The sequence below is a fragment of the Physeter macrocephalus genome, chromosome 11 (assembly GCF_002837175.3).
Source record: "Physeter macrocephalus isolate SW-GA chromosome 11, ASM283717v5, whole genome shotgun sequence".
NCBI classification, from domain to species: domain Eukaryota; kingdom Metazoa; phylum Chordata; class Mammalia; order Artiodactyla; family Physeteridae; genus Physeter; species Physeter macrocephalus.
In genome coordinates this window covers 9,582,542-9,599,559 of record NC_041224.1, presented here as the reverse complement: position 1 = coordinate 9,599,559, position 17,018 = coordinate 9,582,542, and the positions used below count along the sequence as shown (strand labels likewise).

At 40.2% G+C, this 17,018-nt stretch overlaps 1 protein-coding gene across 3 annotated transcripts in view; it reads left to right on the top strand.

Moving 5' to 3' along the window:
• TMEM236 (transmembrane protein 236) overlaps positions 1-17,018 on the top strand; it is a 58,283-nt gene that overhangs the window by 26,945 nt on the left and 14,320 nt on the right. For 2 of the 3 annotated variants that reach the window (XM_055087734.1, XM_028495743.2), the window contains 2 exons: positions 4,474-4,546; positions 8,331-8,472. In XM_055087734.1, the coding sequence (XP_054943709.1) occupies positions 4,484-4,546; positions 8,331-8,472 (205 nt within the window). In that variant the 5' untranslated portion in view covers positions 4,474-4,483. Of the gene's footprint in view, positions 1-2,100; positions 2,179-4,473; positions 4,547-8,330; positions 8,473-17,018 lie in introns of those variants that run through there. The other variant, XM_028495744.2, reaches the window with a different exon arrangement.

Here is a 17,018-nt window from a genome sequence, read left to right as displayed (position 1 = left end):
GATCCCCCCGGACCGGGGCGCGAACCCGCGTCCCCCGCATCGGCAGGCGGGCTCTCAACCACCGCGCCACCAGGGAAGCCCCTTCCCTTTTCTTGAAGGATAGTACATATTTGCAGCCATATAGCTCTGTTTTAGCCTGTTTCCTGCTGATTGTACCCAGAAGTCTCACAGCCTTTCTGCATTTTGTCCCATCTCTGTCCCCCTTCAGTGCAAGCTGTCAGGGTTTCTGCTGAGATGGTTGATTGGATTCACAAGCCACACCCTTACTGTTCTCTCCAGAACATGCTTTCTCATTTTTTGTATCTTTTGCAGTATGGATAGGGTGAGAATTCTCTGAATCTTCAAGATCGGGCTTCTTTTTGTTTAACAATTCCTTCTTCAATTTCTCTCTCTCCTCTTGCGTTTTACTCTAGTCAACAAGGAGAAACCAGGCAGTGCCTTCAACACTTTGCTTAGAAATCCCCTTAGCTAAGTGTCTGAGCTCATTGCTTACAAGTTCTCCTTTCTACTCAACAGAACACATTTCAGCCAAGTTCTCTGTCACTGTATAAAAAGGATCACCGCTCCTCCAGTTTCCAGTAACACCGTCTTCATTTCTGTCAGAGACCTCACCAAAAGGACTTTTAATATTCGTATTTTTAGCAACATTCTGTTCATGATAATATATGTATTCTCTAGAATGGTAGAGGCTTTCTGCACAGCTCTCCTCTTTCTTAGCTCTCCCCAGAATCTCCTTTAACTTCCATATTTCCACTAACATTCTCTTCTGGGTAATCTAGCCTTTTTCTATCCTGCATCTTCAGACTCTTCCAGACTATCCATTACCCAATTCCAAAGCCACTTCCACATTTTCGGTATTTGTTACAGCAGTATCTCACTTCCCTATAGCAAAATCTGTGTTAGTTTCCTAAGACTGCCATAATGAAGTACTTCTAACTGGGTGGTTTAAACAACAGAAATTTATTGTGTCACAGTTCTGGAAGCTAGAAGTTCGAGATTAAAGTGTTGGAAGGCTTGGTTCCTCCTGAGAGCTATGAGGGAGAATCCAGTCCAAGCCTCTCTTCTAGCTTTTTTTTTTTTTTTTTAACATTTTTAAAAAAAATTTATTTTTGGCTGTGTTGGGTCTTCGCTGCTGTGTGTGGGCTTTCTCTAGTTGCAGCGAGAGGGGGCTACTCTTCATTGCAGTGCGCGGGTTTCTCACTGTGGTGGCTTCTCTTGTTGCGGAGCATGGGCTCTAGGCATGTGGGCTTCAGTAGTTGCAGCACGCAGGCTCAGTAGTTGTGGCACACAGGCTTAGTTGCTCCACAGCATGTGGGATCTTCCTGGACCAGGGATTGAATACGTGTCTCCTGCATTGGCAGGCGGATTCTTATCCACTGTGCCACCAGGGAAGTCTCTCTTCTAGCTTCTGATGGCCTGCTGGCAATCTTCGGCATTCCTTGGCTTATAGATGCATCACCCTGATTTCTGTCTTCATCTTCACATGGTGTCTTCTTGTGTTTCTTCATGTAATCTTCCTTCTGTACATATCTGTCTCCAAATTTCCTTTTATATAAGGCCACGGGTCTTATTGGATGGGGGCCTGCCCTAATGACCTCATTTTAACTTATTACCTCTGTAAAGACCCTATTTCCAAATAAGGTTACATTCTGAGGTCCTGGGGGTTGGAACTTCAGCATGTCTTTTAGGGAGGACACAATTCAACCCATACCACTCATGAATAAATTAGAAGCATATGTTAGCAGTAAGTCAAGATTTTCAAATACAGGTTATCATTATTTCTGCTTAAATAAAACACAGATTTGGATTAGTATTCACTTATTAACTATTCTGTTCATTCGCTTAGCATTTATTGAATTCCTACTCTGTGCCAGACATTCTCCAGGGTTATGGGGTTCTTGAACTTAGATGAGAAACAAGTTACATCTCTATTTTCGATAACCTCTGATTGAAAGATGGCATTTCTTTCCATTATGAATGTTGGTAACAAACCACAGTAGTATTAGCAGGACCTGTAATTTTATTACATAATTTTTTTCATATCACATTACAATTGTTGCAGATACTTCAGATTACGGTTTATGATCTTCACTACCTTGAAATTATGAGAGACTACAGTTTCCACTAGATCTTGAATGCTCCAAAGAAAATAAGAAGACACTGTATTCTTAGATAAGTGTATATATTACTAAATCAAAATTTTAAAAGAATGTGGATAACTGTATTTCAGTATAATTGCTTTGTTTTGTAAGTCTATGTATTTTGTGCATTTAAAAATTCTATTCTGAGAAGGGTCCACAGGATTTAGCAAATTCCCAGAAAGTTTATTGTACAAAAAAGATTTAGAAACATTGTTCTAAATGCTGGAGCTAAAGTAATGAACAATTCGGATAAGGTACATAGTCCCATGGAACTTACCTTAGGGATAGGCACACAGGAGCCAGACATGGAAGATCTATGATCTAGATTTAGGTCTACGATCTAGAGACGCCCTGGCAAAAAGGAAGAGCCATTGTAAGCCTCGAAGGTGGGGCAAGCTTGGCGTGATCACAGAATAACCAGAGTGCTAGTATGGCAGGATTAAGTGGATGGTGGGGAAGAGGCAGGTCATTCTAAGTGAAGAGAGTAGGAGAAATAAGAGAAACCACATTACGTAGAACACTTAGGCAACAGTGATAGGTTTCAATTTTATTCTCATCACATTAGTCATGCCTTGAAAATATTTTTAAAATCTCTAAAATATACAAATGAGTGTATTTTGTGATAAAATACACTTAGCATAAAATTTACCATCTTAACCATTTTTAAGTGCACAGCTCATTGGCATTAAGAACATGCACATTGGTGTGCTACCATCGCCACCATCCATCCACAGAACCCTCTTCATCTGGCAAAACTGAACCTCTGTAGCCATTAAACAGTAACTCCCCATTCCCCACTGCTCCCAGCTTTGGTGATTTTTGAGCAGGGCAGTAACAAGAGGTGTTTTACATTTGAAAAATCAGACGTTTGCTGTATGGAGAAAATATTGCTAGGCAAGAAGAGGGACACTAACAGGAAACTGGTTACGAAACACTGCAGATGAGATATGATAGTGAGTGAACCACGGTGTTAACAGAGGTTGATTCAAAATACATTTTGGCATTAAATCATCAAGCAGCATTTGATGATGATTCGAATGGGTATGGGTTCTTTTTTAGGCATGTTAAGTCTGAGTTGCCTATTAGACATCTGAGTGGAGGTGCCAAATAGATAGTTGGGTGTCCAAGTCCAGAGCTCAGGATAGAGGCCAGTGTATATATACCATAATCTATTTGTGAGTCATGGGCAAGTGGGTGGTGTTTAAAGCGATGGGATTGGCTGAGATCATCAAGGGAGATAATATAGATAAATAAGAGGTGCAGGAATAATCCCTGGGGCACTCTTATTTTTTAGAGGTCAAGCTGAGAAGAGGACTCTGTGAATGCTCCAGCTAGCCTCAGAGAGCTGAGTGCTGCTGGAATCTGGATCTGGGCTCAGAGAAGGAGGCAAAGCTACCAGTTTAAAATTCCATCTTACCTCTGGTTTTAGCAGGTTATACTGAGTCTGGCTATGAGAGATGGGCTATCCAATGCCCTATCTTATGTCTATACCTAGAACATCTAGGATGGGACTGGGGTAGAGTGAAATGGTGGGACCAAGAAGAATTCTTAGTCATTTGTAAGACTCCAACAATACTTTTTGAACTTAAACACATACTATCCTATATATGTAATTCGTATTTAACTAAGGAAAGAGGGGGTAAATATTTCATTATAGAAAACCTCTGAGTATATTTTATCTTCCCATAAATTAGTGATGTTAAATATACATTTTAATTCTCTCTGTCATGATAGACTATTATATCTCAATAGCTATTTGATTGCTTGATCATGCAAGGCTTAAAAAGTGGTCCAAAAACAAGTTTAAAAACTATGTGATTTTTATGTCTATATGATTTTTTTAGGGGGGTGGTTCAAGTTAAAAAATCCAGGTGTTTTCACTCTAAGTCGTCTTTAACTATCTAACAGTATATTGTTTCTAAATATATTTTTTGAAAAATCAATTTTACAACATGGGGTATAGTATCACTTGAGAAGGTCATGCTGTTCTTTTTTTCATTGGGTCGCCAGACCCTGAACTCTTGGACAGGATTCTGATGAATGAATTTTGAAAATATTGAATGTCATTTGTCTTGTACTGTGATGCTTTTAGCAGTCGATGGTTTGCTAATTATTTGGAAACCTCTCACCCCTTTGTTCTAGAAAAACATTCTGGCTTTTGTGTGTGTTCCCCTTTGCCATACTCAAACATTTGGGAAATGGAAATAGGGAAGTAGTAGCTTCTTAGAAAAACTATAGATGAATGGAACAGGAACTGCAAAATTGGCAAAATGTAACAGGAACTGTTGATCTTGTACATTATTGCTTTTGCTTATTTTTTCTCCTTTGCTAGGAGACCTGTTATGATGATGTGTGTAGTCCTCACCACGCTTCCCAGCTTCAGCTTTTCTATAGCAGTGACCGAGGTATGGAATTTTGATTTCTTGTCCTGCGAGATTTTGAGTTTTTAAAATGTCCCCTTTTATTAAAATTTCATAGAGTTGTGTGCCCAAACAAATTTCCTGAAGTTTATTATCTCCAGTCTTATTCTAAGTTGCAATATATATATTTAAGGTACTAAGATCATTGTTACCTCTGTGATTGTGGAGGAAAGTATAGCAGCCAATTAAAAAAATTGCTTCTGTGTTTGTATTTGTGAGAAAGGAAAGTTATTTGAAAATAATAAAAAAGCAAGGAATTTGAGAGTAGATCCACATGTGTTTCTTCTAACCTGATGTTTTTCATGAGTGTCCTCGGTTCTAAATGGAATATCCAATCAATATCCAAGGGAACAACCACTCACATGCTAAAGCTTTGATAAGATTCCATTGACAAATAATTTGTATACGATGTTTATTTGAAAATAAATTTGAGTTTATGTTTCAATAAATACAGCTACAAAGGGACTCTGATGAATGGACATCTGCAGGGCAGGAATACTATAGGCAGAACTTTCAGCCTGTGAGTTCTCTATTACCCAGAGAGTTCAAAGCAGAATGCCCTGCTAATCTTATTAATTTTCAAGGTGCTGTGAAAGATGTAATTTTTAAAATTTATTTATTTATTTATTTATTTATAAGATTTTCATTTACATGCTGAGCAGGTAGTCATTAAGTGCTTATTACGTGCCAGGTACTGTGTTAGAAACTGAGGCTAGAGCACTTAGAAAATTTGACAGTCTCTGGCCTTCAGTAATTTTTTATTGACAGTAGAGAGAAAAATAAACAGGCAGTTAGAATAGGTATGATGAGTTCTGTGAGAGAGGTGAGTACCACGTAGTGGATGACATCATTAGAAATTACATGACTGTTGGGAGATGTCCTACATGTAGCATTAGGACAATATATGAACGCACAGAATAACCTCAGAAGGCCATACAGATGAACTTTGCATCAAATTGCAACACATAAATATTTTAATCTAGATTTATCATTTTCTCCTTCCTCCCCAAAGACCTTGTAAAGCACTTGGGAGGTTTCCAAGAGCTTTGAAAATTCAGTGTACAACACTTTCAAGGAACACCACTCTCACAGATGATGCTCTATCTACAGTTTGATTGCCCTTTTTGGAATTCTTTCCCATTATGTCTCACCCACTGTTGCATATTTTTCTTTCCTTTTTTCTTATTTTTCACTGAAGTCTAACACACAAACAGAAAAGTTCACATAACATAAATACACAATGTTAATGGAATACCACAAAGCAAATTCCCATGGGAACACTACTCAGGTCAAAAAATAAAACTTTGTCAACGCCCTAAAAGCCACTTCCAATGACTACCTTTCCCTCCATCTCAAAGGTAACTTCTATCTTAACTCCTAATACCACGGGTACCACAGGTTAGTTTATCTGTTTTTGAAAGTTTTATAAAGGGAAATCAAATTATTATCTATCTATCTATCTACCTATCTATCTATCTAATTTGTATCTGGCTCCTTTTGTTCAAAAGTATGATTCATTCATGTTTTTCTGGTTAGCTGTAGTTCCTTCATTTTTGTTCCTATATTTCATTTCGTTTTATGAATTTGTCATAAAGTATTTTATGAATTCTTTATGATATTTATCATTTTATGAATATCTCACACTTTATTCATCAGTTCTACTCTTTTTTTTAAATGGGCAAAATATTTTAATAGACATTTCACAAAGAAGATCTACAAATAGGAAACAAGCAGATAAAAATATCCTGAACATTATTAGTCATCAGAAAAATGTAAGCTAAATCACAATGTGATACTACTACATACCCACAAGAGTGGTTCAAATGTTTTTGTTGTTTTTGTTTTTTTTGAAATTAATTTTTATTGGAGTATAGCTTCTTTACAATGTTGTGTTAGTTTCTACTGTCCAGCAAAGTGAATCAGCTATACGTATACATCATCATTTCTGCTCTTAATGGCCATTTCAGTTTCCAGTTTTTGCTGCTGTGAATATCCTTGAACATGTCTCTTGGTGCCCATGTGCAAGCATTTCAGTTGGTTAAATGTGTAGGAGCAGAACTGATGGGTCGCAAGATGTTCAAGTACTCAATTGTAACTGACAATATCAGTTCTTTAAAGAGAGTATACATACTAATTTAGACTTCGACTAGCAGAGAATGAGCAGTCTTGGTGTTCCTCATCCTCAGCAGCACTTGCATTTTAAGTCTTTCTATTTTAACCATTCTGGTGAGTATATTCTTGAATTTCATTGTAGTTTCCAACTGCATTTCCCCAATAATTAATGAGATTGAGCATATTTTTCATCTTGCCCATTTTTTCCTAATGTCTTGCTTATCTTTAAAAATTGATTTGGAAGAATTATTTGTATATTCAGATTTCAAGCCCTTTTTTGATTATATGTATTGCACATACTTTCTCACTCTGTGACTTCGTACTCTTAATGGTATCTTTTGATGGAGAGAAGCCCTTAGTTTTAAAAGAGTTCAATGCATCAATTTCTTTTCTTTATGGATAGTTCTTTTGGTTACTTCTTTGAGACGATTTTGTCATATTGTGAATCTGAACCTTGAGGTCCTGAGGATACTCTCCTGTATTATATTTTGGAGGCTATATTATTTTGCCATTCTCTTTTAGATTCACAATCCACCTGGAACTAATTTTTGTATAAGTTGTGCAGTAGGGAATCAAACGTTTTTTCCCAAATAATATCTAATGAACCGAATACCATTTATTAAAAAGTCTGCCCTTGCCACATTTATTTGCAGTGCTGCCTTTGTTATAAATCAGATGTGTGTATACCTTGTCTATTCTGAGCTTTCTGTTCTGTACTGCCTACTTCTCTATTCCTGTGCCAACATGACACTGTCTTAATTCTTGTAGCTTTATAGTAGCTCTTTATATCCAGAAAAGTAAACATTCCTATCTTCTTTTTCTTCTGGAATGGCTTGCACTTGGTATTCTCATATTCATTTTAGAATCAGCTTGTCATTTTCCACAGAAAAGTTGGAATTTTGATTGAGGTTGTATCAAATTGTATCATTTTTAAAAATCTTATTTTCTAACTCTTTGTTTTTGGTATGTAGGAATAATTTATCCATTTTGGGGAGATTTTCCCCATTTATAATCATATAGTCTATGAATAATGACAGTTTGTTTTTCTTTCCAATACTTACACTGTTTATTTCTTTCTCTTGCCTTATTACACTGGCTAGGACCTCTAGTACAGTGTTGAATAGAAATTGTCATGGTGTAACCTTTGTCTTATTCTTGATCTCAGAGGGAAAACTCTTAACATATCACCATTAACATGATGTTTGCCATAGCCTTTTTTGTAGATACCTTAAACAGATGAAGGAAGTGCTCCAAAGCCAAGCTGGGTTTACCCAGCTCTCTCTTCTTGGAAGACCCAACACTCTAATGTTTGCCCCCCTAGCTCTTTGAGCTAGGACTCTCAGAGGCTCTGCTTAGCAGTTGGGTTGGGAGAGAGTCCCCATTCCACTATTCCAGGAACCTACTGTTAACTTTTTATGCACATTTACCAAGCTCTGTCTTTAACTGAAAGCTCTTCCATTGATATGAATCCTTATTACCTCTTTAGAAATGGTTCAAAACCTTGTGGGGTTGAACACCTAAAAAGCTGAAAACCAAGCTTCTAGTCTTTTAGTAAATGTATGTATAATTAATTTAGCACTGCTTTCAAACTCCTCAAAGAATTGTGAACAAAGCAAGTACAAAAATTTAATGCTTCTAAATGGTCTTCTGAAAACAGGTTCAAAAGAATATTAATGGTTCCACTGGTATCTTACCGGATATGTTACCTGACCTTCCAGTCTCTTTGGTTCTGACCTGCTTGATTGTGGTTGATATTATTGAAAAACTCAGGACATATCCTCTTAGAGGGAGGCAAAAGAGTAAGTATTCTTTTAAATACAAATATTTTTTAAAGTTTCACATATAGTTCACCTTTCTCCCACTCTTGTCTGTTGACATGTTTAATGATATTTTTTAAGAGCTAACATTACAGATAGAAGATTACAAATGAAGATATCCAAATATAATTATAGCTACTTTGATAGCTATACAGTTATTCTTATTTCTTTTTTGATTTTGATAGTACTGACAAATGGATAAAGTTACTAAATATTTAATACTAAATCTTTAATGTTTACTCTAACATGAAAATTACCTAAGTAAATTATTATAGATTTGTATTTTTAGGAACTCTCTCAAAACCTTAAGTTGGGATGAATAAATAGAGAGTTTAGTCTGCATACCTTTGTTACAGATATTAATATGACTGCTGCAGATATGTCCTAGAGATTTCTGTGTTTTTAATCGTGGATTGTCAAAAAGCTAAAGATCACACTCAAAACCAAGATATGCCACATTCTTCCAAAGGGAGCAGTTGAAACTAAATATTGGTTGGCCTTTAAAAAAACTATTTTGTTAATTGAATATTTTGTTTGGTCAGTCAAAAATTCCCTCAACTTTCATTTAATTTTATGTGATGGTATATGTGTTTGATTTACAGTATTTGAATGGTATGGTTATTGTATGGCAAAGATTTTGCATTTGAAATGGGTAGGTTTTGTTCATCATTCCCTGACAGAGTGGATGGGATAAATTGAGTGAGTCATAGGAGAATGCTTTGGGGTAATAGGGCGACTACTACAACCAGGAAGGAAAACACTAGACTCATTTCTTATGAGCCATCACCCCTCCAGTCACTCTTGCTCCTCAGATTGAAAAGCAAAACTGAGTTGGAGGCCACCAGGAAACCTGAGACTCTGAGCTTCATATTTTGCACTTTGCCCTTGGGTGGCAGATGATAGACTGTTAAGTTTAACATAACACAGGTGACAAGGTAGATAAGATAGCAGCCAATGCGTCTGTTGAAGAAAAGGTACTCCCAAGGTACATCTGCCCTCCACAGACAAGTGTATTTGTCTTAAACTGAGGATATTTGGGAATCGCCAAACCCTTTACTACTTCTGTAGACTTCTTAATGACACAAGCCCATTTTGAAATTGGACTGTTTTTTAATGAGTCTGTATTTTCCATGTTAATGTGAAGTTGCTAAGTTTTTAGTGAAAGTTCTCCTTTAAAAAATGCACATGTATATTTTTGGGAATCATTTATTGGCGTTTTATATTTTAAGTGATGAGTTGGATTTTTAAAGGGGCATTTTCTTTGTATTCAGAAGTAGTGATGAAGAGAATCAAAATAAGAGAACCCCAAGGAAGAAGTCAGTCTTGGGGAGAAGACTCTAGAACATCTTGTTCAATTGCTGCTTCTTAGTTGAAGTGCCTCCTTCTTGAGCTCTTTCTTCTCTGCTCAAAATTAGGAAGGTTAATGTCTGGTTAAATAGCGCCACCGTTTAATAAAATCACACTAGCATTCATTCAAAATACCTTTGTAAATATTAATTATATGTGTATTTAATTTTTGTGCAACTTTGAACTCAATTAGTCTCCTATACTCATTTTAACAGGCATACTAATAAAATCAATTGTGTGAATTTTTAACCAATAGGGTATTCTCATTTATCCTCTGGAACATAAATTAATACATAAACTAATAAACATAAATTATAATACATAAATCTGAATATAAGCAAGTATGCTATAAATATGGTTTCACTGCATGTGCTACCTCAGAATCAAAGCAGTAGGGTAGGGGTGTGTGACAACAAAGTTTAGAATAATTTGTCTCCCTTTAGAAAATGTTGAGAAAGAAATACATTCTCTTCTTTGCTATCCAGATAGTTTGACATGCATCCATACTAGTCAACTTATAGCAATTTTCACTTTATACTAGATGAAACTAAGGTACTCTACAATGCTTGGATTTATGGACACACTTGCACTACCCTACCTTTTGTTGTTGTTGTTGCATCAATATATTAAAAAAAATTTTTAATTGAAGTACAGTTGATTTACAATGCTGTGTTAATTTCTGCTGTACAGCAAAGGGGTTCAGTTGTACATATATAAACATTCTTTTTTTATATATTCTTTTCCATTATGGTTTATTACAGCATACTGAATAGAGTTCCCTGTGCTATACAGTAGGAGCTTGTTGTTTATCCATTCTCTCTATATAATAGTTTGCATCTGCTAATCCCACACTCCCAAGCCCATCCTCCCCCACATCCCCTCCTAACTATACTATCTTAATTCCAAGCTACCAAAGTTTGATCTTTGTGTAGCTTTTCTTTTTCTAAATTTAAAAATAAAAGTTCTATATTTGGCATATGCTTAAAGCAATCTTTCCTGGCCCAAAGAATCCTTTCTGCTAACTTCATGCTACCAGTTGAAATACCTAAGTATCAAGTGATTACCAAGCCATAACATTTAAGTGGACCATTTCCCGTAGACTGGGGCTCACTTGGGAATATTTTTTGGAACATAGATCTCTGAGTCATGGCAATCTCACAGATGCACATAGCACCTAATAGTGTCAAATCCCGGTCATGAGAACAAATAATAAGAATACGATATATAGCCTGCATGTCCCCTGCTCTTACTAGTATGTGGGTACAAATGAACGCACTTTTACATTTCCATCTGAATTTTGCTAGCTCAGTCCCAACCTGTTAGTGACTGGACCTCCATTTCTCTTCCTCTCCCATATTGTTCTCTCTCCCATGTTTTAATTTTTTTGGCTGCATTTTGGGTCTTCGTTGATGCGCGTGTGCTCCCTCTAGCTGCAGCAAGCGGGGGCTACTCTTAGTTGTGGTGTGCGGGCTTCTCATTGTGGTGGCCTCTCATTGCAGAACACGGTCTCCAGTAGTTGTGGCCCGTGGGCTCAGTAGTTGTGGCTCGCAGGCTCTAGAGCGCAGGCTCAATAGTTGTGGCGCACAGGCTTAGTTGCTCCGTGGCATGTGGGATCTTCCTGGACCAGGGCTCGAACCCATGTCCCCTGCATTGGCAGGTGGATTCTTAACCACTGTGCCACCAGGGAAGCCCCTCTCTCCCATTTTTAAATAAGACCCTAGATGGGTCTCCCGTGGTCTCATTTGTCGGTCTAGACTGTTGAATATCCTCTTGCCCCTGCTTTCCTCTCAGCTGTCTTTCTCATGTTCAAACAACTTGGTATGCTGTTTTCCCACCACCCCTGCTCGACTCTGCTCCAAACACCCTTAGTACTGCTGTTTCTTGCCTCTGGGATATTGCTTGATGTTCTGCTGGTGTTTTGAATTGATTACCTTTCCTCTGCCATTGGAGTATTGACTTCCCTCCCCTGAGTTCTACGTTCCTAGAAAAGTCCCACACAGAGTCATGGAATAGCTATTTTCACTTAGAAACACAACCCTTTTATCCCCAGAATGTATATGGAATCACAGACTGTCTGGGCTTTAATGATTTCAAATAATGGCCATTCAATCCACTGGAAACCACTGTTTCCTCTCCTACCACTAGATCTTATGGCTGATTCTGGTAGAGCTAGACTTCTTCTTTGGGAGTGGCTTTTTTCTGAGGAGCCTCATAGTTTCTCCTTACATCAGCCTCACCTTTATTGTCTGAACCCCAAATCATGGTCACCGTTAGATTCTCCTCCCTGCCCCCACCAAGATTCCTTAACTCCCATATAAACCAGTGACTGCAGACAGACATATAAGGGAGTCTTTGGTTAGGAAGCGAGTTTTCAGTCCTCCCTGCAGGACTCATTGGAGTAGCATGAACCCAGCTTGGGCACCATATTACAAAGAGGTATAATAGCGTATCGTGGTTAAAGTACTATAGGGCCCCAGGTGACGGCAAACTTCATTTTATCTAAGGTGCTGGAGGTCAGAAAAGACTAAGGGGAATACCTGGAATTTGTAGGAGTTTGTAGGCAGACGTGGTGAAGAAAGCTTTCTCCACAGAAGGAAGGTTGGGTCTCTAGAAACTCAGGTGTCCATGTAATAAACGGGCATGTTTGGGAAGGAAGAATAACTTCGGCTGCATTTCTCACCCTGAGTAGGCAAACCTAGCGCTGGAACGGAAGTTGCCTTCTTAAGACCAGCTACTGTTTGCTTTTCAAATAGTCAATTTGGAAACCTCCAAAGCTGCTCTAAGAGCTACTGTAAAGATCTTCTGGAGGTGGGGAGAGCAGGAGTGGGAGGCTGAACTGGGGTCTCTGGATGCCCCAATTCCTACTTCAACCAGAGAAACACAGCTTTTGTTTGCTTAGGAGTTAGTGTTTTATGTAAGATTTCATTGGAAAATGCTTCTTCTAAATGTCTGCAAATCAACGTAGGACCTTATTTAGAGTTGTTGGCTGTACCTATATCCAGCCAGTTCTCAGCATCTCCAGCCATTTGTCCCATGATGACACGGCACAGTCTAGAGAAAAATGTGACCCCCTGCAAGGTCTTGTGACTGTTGCTGCTCTGGGGTATGAGACGATGCCACGCAATCCTATCCCATCTAATACGGTGCAATTCAGCTTCGCAGACAGAGCTGGGTCATCCCGGTGGAGTACACACAGGCTTGAGGCCCAACACATACAAAAACCAGATAACATTTTTAACATTCCACTTTTGAATTTTTAAAATTTCCAATGTTTTCTCTTTCTCCAAAATAATATATATTTATTTAAGGATTATCAGATAGACATAAACAAAAAAGAAGAAAATGGAAAGAGTTCTACACACTAGAGATCTATAACTAATAGCATCTTGATGGGTGTTCTTTACTTAAGAAAACCTACTTTGGGGCTTCCCTGGTGGCGCAGTGGTTGCGCGTCCGCCTGCCGATGCAGGGGAACCGGGTTCGCGCCCCGGTCCGGGAGGATCCCACGTGCCGCGGAGCGGCTGGGCCCGTGAGCCATGGCCGCTGAGCCTGCGCGTCCGGAGCCCGTGCTCCGCAACGGGAGAGGCCACAGCAGAGGGAGGCCCGCGTACCCCCCAAAAAAAAAAAAAAAAAAGAAAACCTACTTTATAAGTTATTTTTCTCAACAATATGTGGTGGGTATCATTCTTGTTAAAAAATGGTGGATATTATTCTTGTTATTACATCTTCTACTGCATCATTTTTGTTGGCTGAAAAATATTTCCGCGTATTAATGAGCCGTGACTTATTAACTTATTGTTGGACAACTAGATTTTCCCCCTAGTTTTGAGCTATTGTAGACACGACTGTCAGTGACTTGTTTGGAAGTGAGAAGGGTTGAGAAGAGAAGGACAAGTTGTGGTTAAAACGAGTAAGGTGGTGTTTGTTTGAGTTGGGCAGGGGAGACAAGCCAGGTTAGAGGACACAAGTATGGATGGTGCAGGGGGTCTGTGTTTACAGGGACCCTGTGCTGTGTATGGGAGTCATCAGCCACTGTGCGAGGTAACTAGCCAAGCAGAGGCTGGGGACAGTTAACCACTGCTGGACGGCAGCCGAATGATGTCGGGATGATGACCATAGACAGTGTCCTCAGAAGGCCCTGAGCATCCGCACATACCCAAACTCCTTGGCAACAATGCTTGCCAGAAGAAAGGGACGATTATGGACTGGCTGCTCATGAGGACAAACACAGAGGGGCTCGCAGGGGGTTGTGCCAAGGGGGTGGCAAGATGGTTTGGCTACATTAGGGCTATCTGCATAGTCAGGCGTGACTGGCTGGACGTGAGATCGACAGGCTGTTTGAGTGGAAACCATCATAGCTCTGCAGAGGAGGCGGTTTCCAGCGTCACATCAGTAACAGGTGCAGCGTAAGGTTTTCACCTAAGTCTGCTCTCGGCGGCCCTACTGCAGTTCCTTCCGCGCAGCCTCAGAGACTTGGACCAAGTGCTGCAGGGACTTCGGCAGCACAGATGATTATTTCTCTAGGTGAAACGCCTCCATGTGTGACTTCGGGCTCAAAGGATATTCGAGGTCCTAAGGCTGGCACCTGTCATTTTTTCAAAGTTCTCCAAGCAATTCTGATGCCCACCTTGATTGAGAGCCTGTAATTATGCATTAGGAACTGAGACAAAAAACAAGTTAAAAGCCGAGAGATGAAATCCAAATTCCGAAAGGAACCTCCCTTCCAGATTTCCTCGCAATGGAACTCATCACTCTGTAAGCAAATAGAATGTAAGAGACGTCACAGAAGGTGAAAGAAAAAGAAGGGGAGACACTACTTTTCTCTGAATAAAATGAACGGCGTTTTGAGTCCCCCTTTGCTGCTTTTTCAGAAAGAGCTTATCATACAATCTGAACCTAGTATGTTAGCTGGGTTTCCATGATGTGTTTTGCAATGTGGTTGGAAAGTACGTGTGAGGAACACTGTGTTCGCGGCCCTGCCAGGAAGGGGGAGCATTTCCTTTTCAACCCTCCCTTTGCTATTTAGAAGAAGGAAGTTTCAGGAAAGTATGTCATCTCTAGGGCTTTTTCCCCTTCTCAAGAAACAAGTAGCCATTTACTGAACTGGGAGTGAGAGAAGGGTAGAATTTCTGATTTATACCTTCTAAAGAGGGACCAGCTGTCAGGATCGGGACAGTGTAGACCCGGCCAGAAACTAGACTGCAGTGGGTCCATGTGTCAAAAGGCATGGGGCATCAGGTGCTGCCAGAACTGAGTTAGGACTCCCTTTAATTAGGACAGCTCTCCATGATCGTAACAATTTGGCATTTAATTGTTAATTTTTTCCTAGGGAGGAAATAAAATGAATGAACAATTTTTATACATAAAGTGAGATTTTTGAGAATTGCAAGATATTTTCAAAATAAATATTTTCAAGGACTCTAAGAGTAAGGGAACCTAAAGAATTCAGCGTGCATTACTTTATAATAGCAACAAAATTTTATGGCCCCAGCAAGAAATTAAAGGCATAGGTCACTGATGTTCAGTATCTTGATTTCCTTGCACAGGACTGAAGAGAGTGACACAGGTTGTTGAGCTGGTGGCCAGACAGCCTTTTGTTTACATCGTGTATACATTAGTGGAAGGGTCCAGTGCATAGGGACACTAGTTTGTTCAGACTCTGCTTTCACAGGCGATTTTAGGCCCCCCAAGTCCCCCCATTTCAGATGGGATGGGTGTTCTAAAGCAGCGCTCCCCAACCTTTTTGGCACCAGGGACCGGTTTCGTGGAAGACAGTTTTTCCACGGCCCCATGGGGGGCGGCAGATGAAGCTTCCCTCGCTCGCCCGCCGCGCACCTCCTGCTGTGCGGCCCGCTTCCTAACAGGCCGAGGACCTGTACCCGTCTGTGGCCCGGCTGTTGGGGACCCCTGTTCCAAAGTATGCTTCCTATAACTCACAAACGCTTTCGTCCGGGAACCACGCATCGGCGCTTTCGTCCCCTGCCTGGGGCCTCCTACTGCCGCCAGTGCGCGGGAGGCTTTTGAATCCCTTGAGCCACCCCTGGCGCCCCAGGGGTACCACCCCGGGGATGCCGGCCCGAGTCCAGGGGCTGTGCAGGCGCCGCGCCGCGCATGCGCGCACTCTGCTGGGGCCCACAGCCCGTGGTCTTCCCTGACCGTTGAGCTGCACGGTCCCCAGGCTGCGCCGCCAGGAGCTCCAAATGCCTTTCAGGGCTTCTCTACCAAATCAGTCCGTGGTCTCGCTTAAAGGGCTCCATCTAGGACCCAGGCCAGAGGATAGTCTGTGCGGGATTCCCAAGTCTTCCTGTGATGGGAGGGGATTGAGAGCATGGGGGCCGGGGTTGGGGGGAGGGCGGGTATTATTCAGCCTGGTTTTGACGCTTTGGCTTACCTGCCTTAGTGCAGATTTTTTTTTTCTCCAGAATGCGCATGGCTCCGTCATGCTCATAGTCTCCGGAACAGGAATTCCTCCCATCTTTTATGCAGCAAATCTTTATGGAGGATCTGTTCCATACCAGACACTCCACTAGGCTCTGGGGGTGAAGTGATGGGTGAAAGCAAGCAGAGCCCCCGTTGCATGGAGCTCACCATCTAGTGGGTGTGGTACCACGTTTCTGAACGACACTAACAAATACCTATAATTAAAGCTGAGGTAAGGGCTCTGAAGGCAACAAATCAGGCTCATTTCCACATGTGTCCATTTTTGTCACCCTGATTGGGCTCACGCTGGGGTTTCTAGCTCTGGTCTATATCCAAGCACTTAACTAGTAGAAGAATTTCAAACCACTTCAAAATCTAGAATTATTTATTGTATATACTAATGCATATTATATATTATATACTTATTACATTGTTAGCATAATTCATATTATCGTTATTATAGTATACATACTATATTAATATAAATGTAGAAAAATAAGTTTTCTACTTATGTACTGTAAATTAAATTGCATTCTCTCAAAAACAAATACTGTACGCTAACACATATATATGGAATCTACAAAAAAAAAATGGTTCTGAAGAACCTAGGGGCAGGACAGGAATAAAGACACAGAGGTAGAGAATGGACTTGAGGACATGGGGAGGGGGAAGGATAAGCTGGGATGAAGTGGGAGAGTGGCATTGACATGTATACACTACCAAATGTAAAACAGATAGCTAGTGGGAAGCAGCCGCATAGC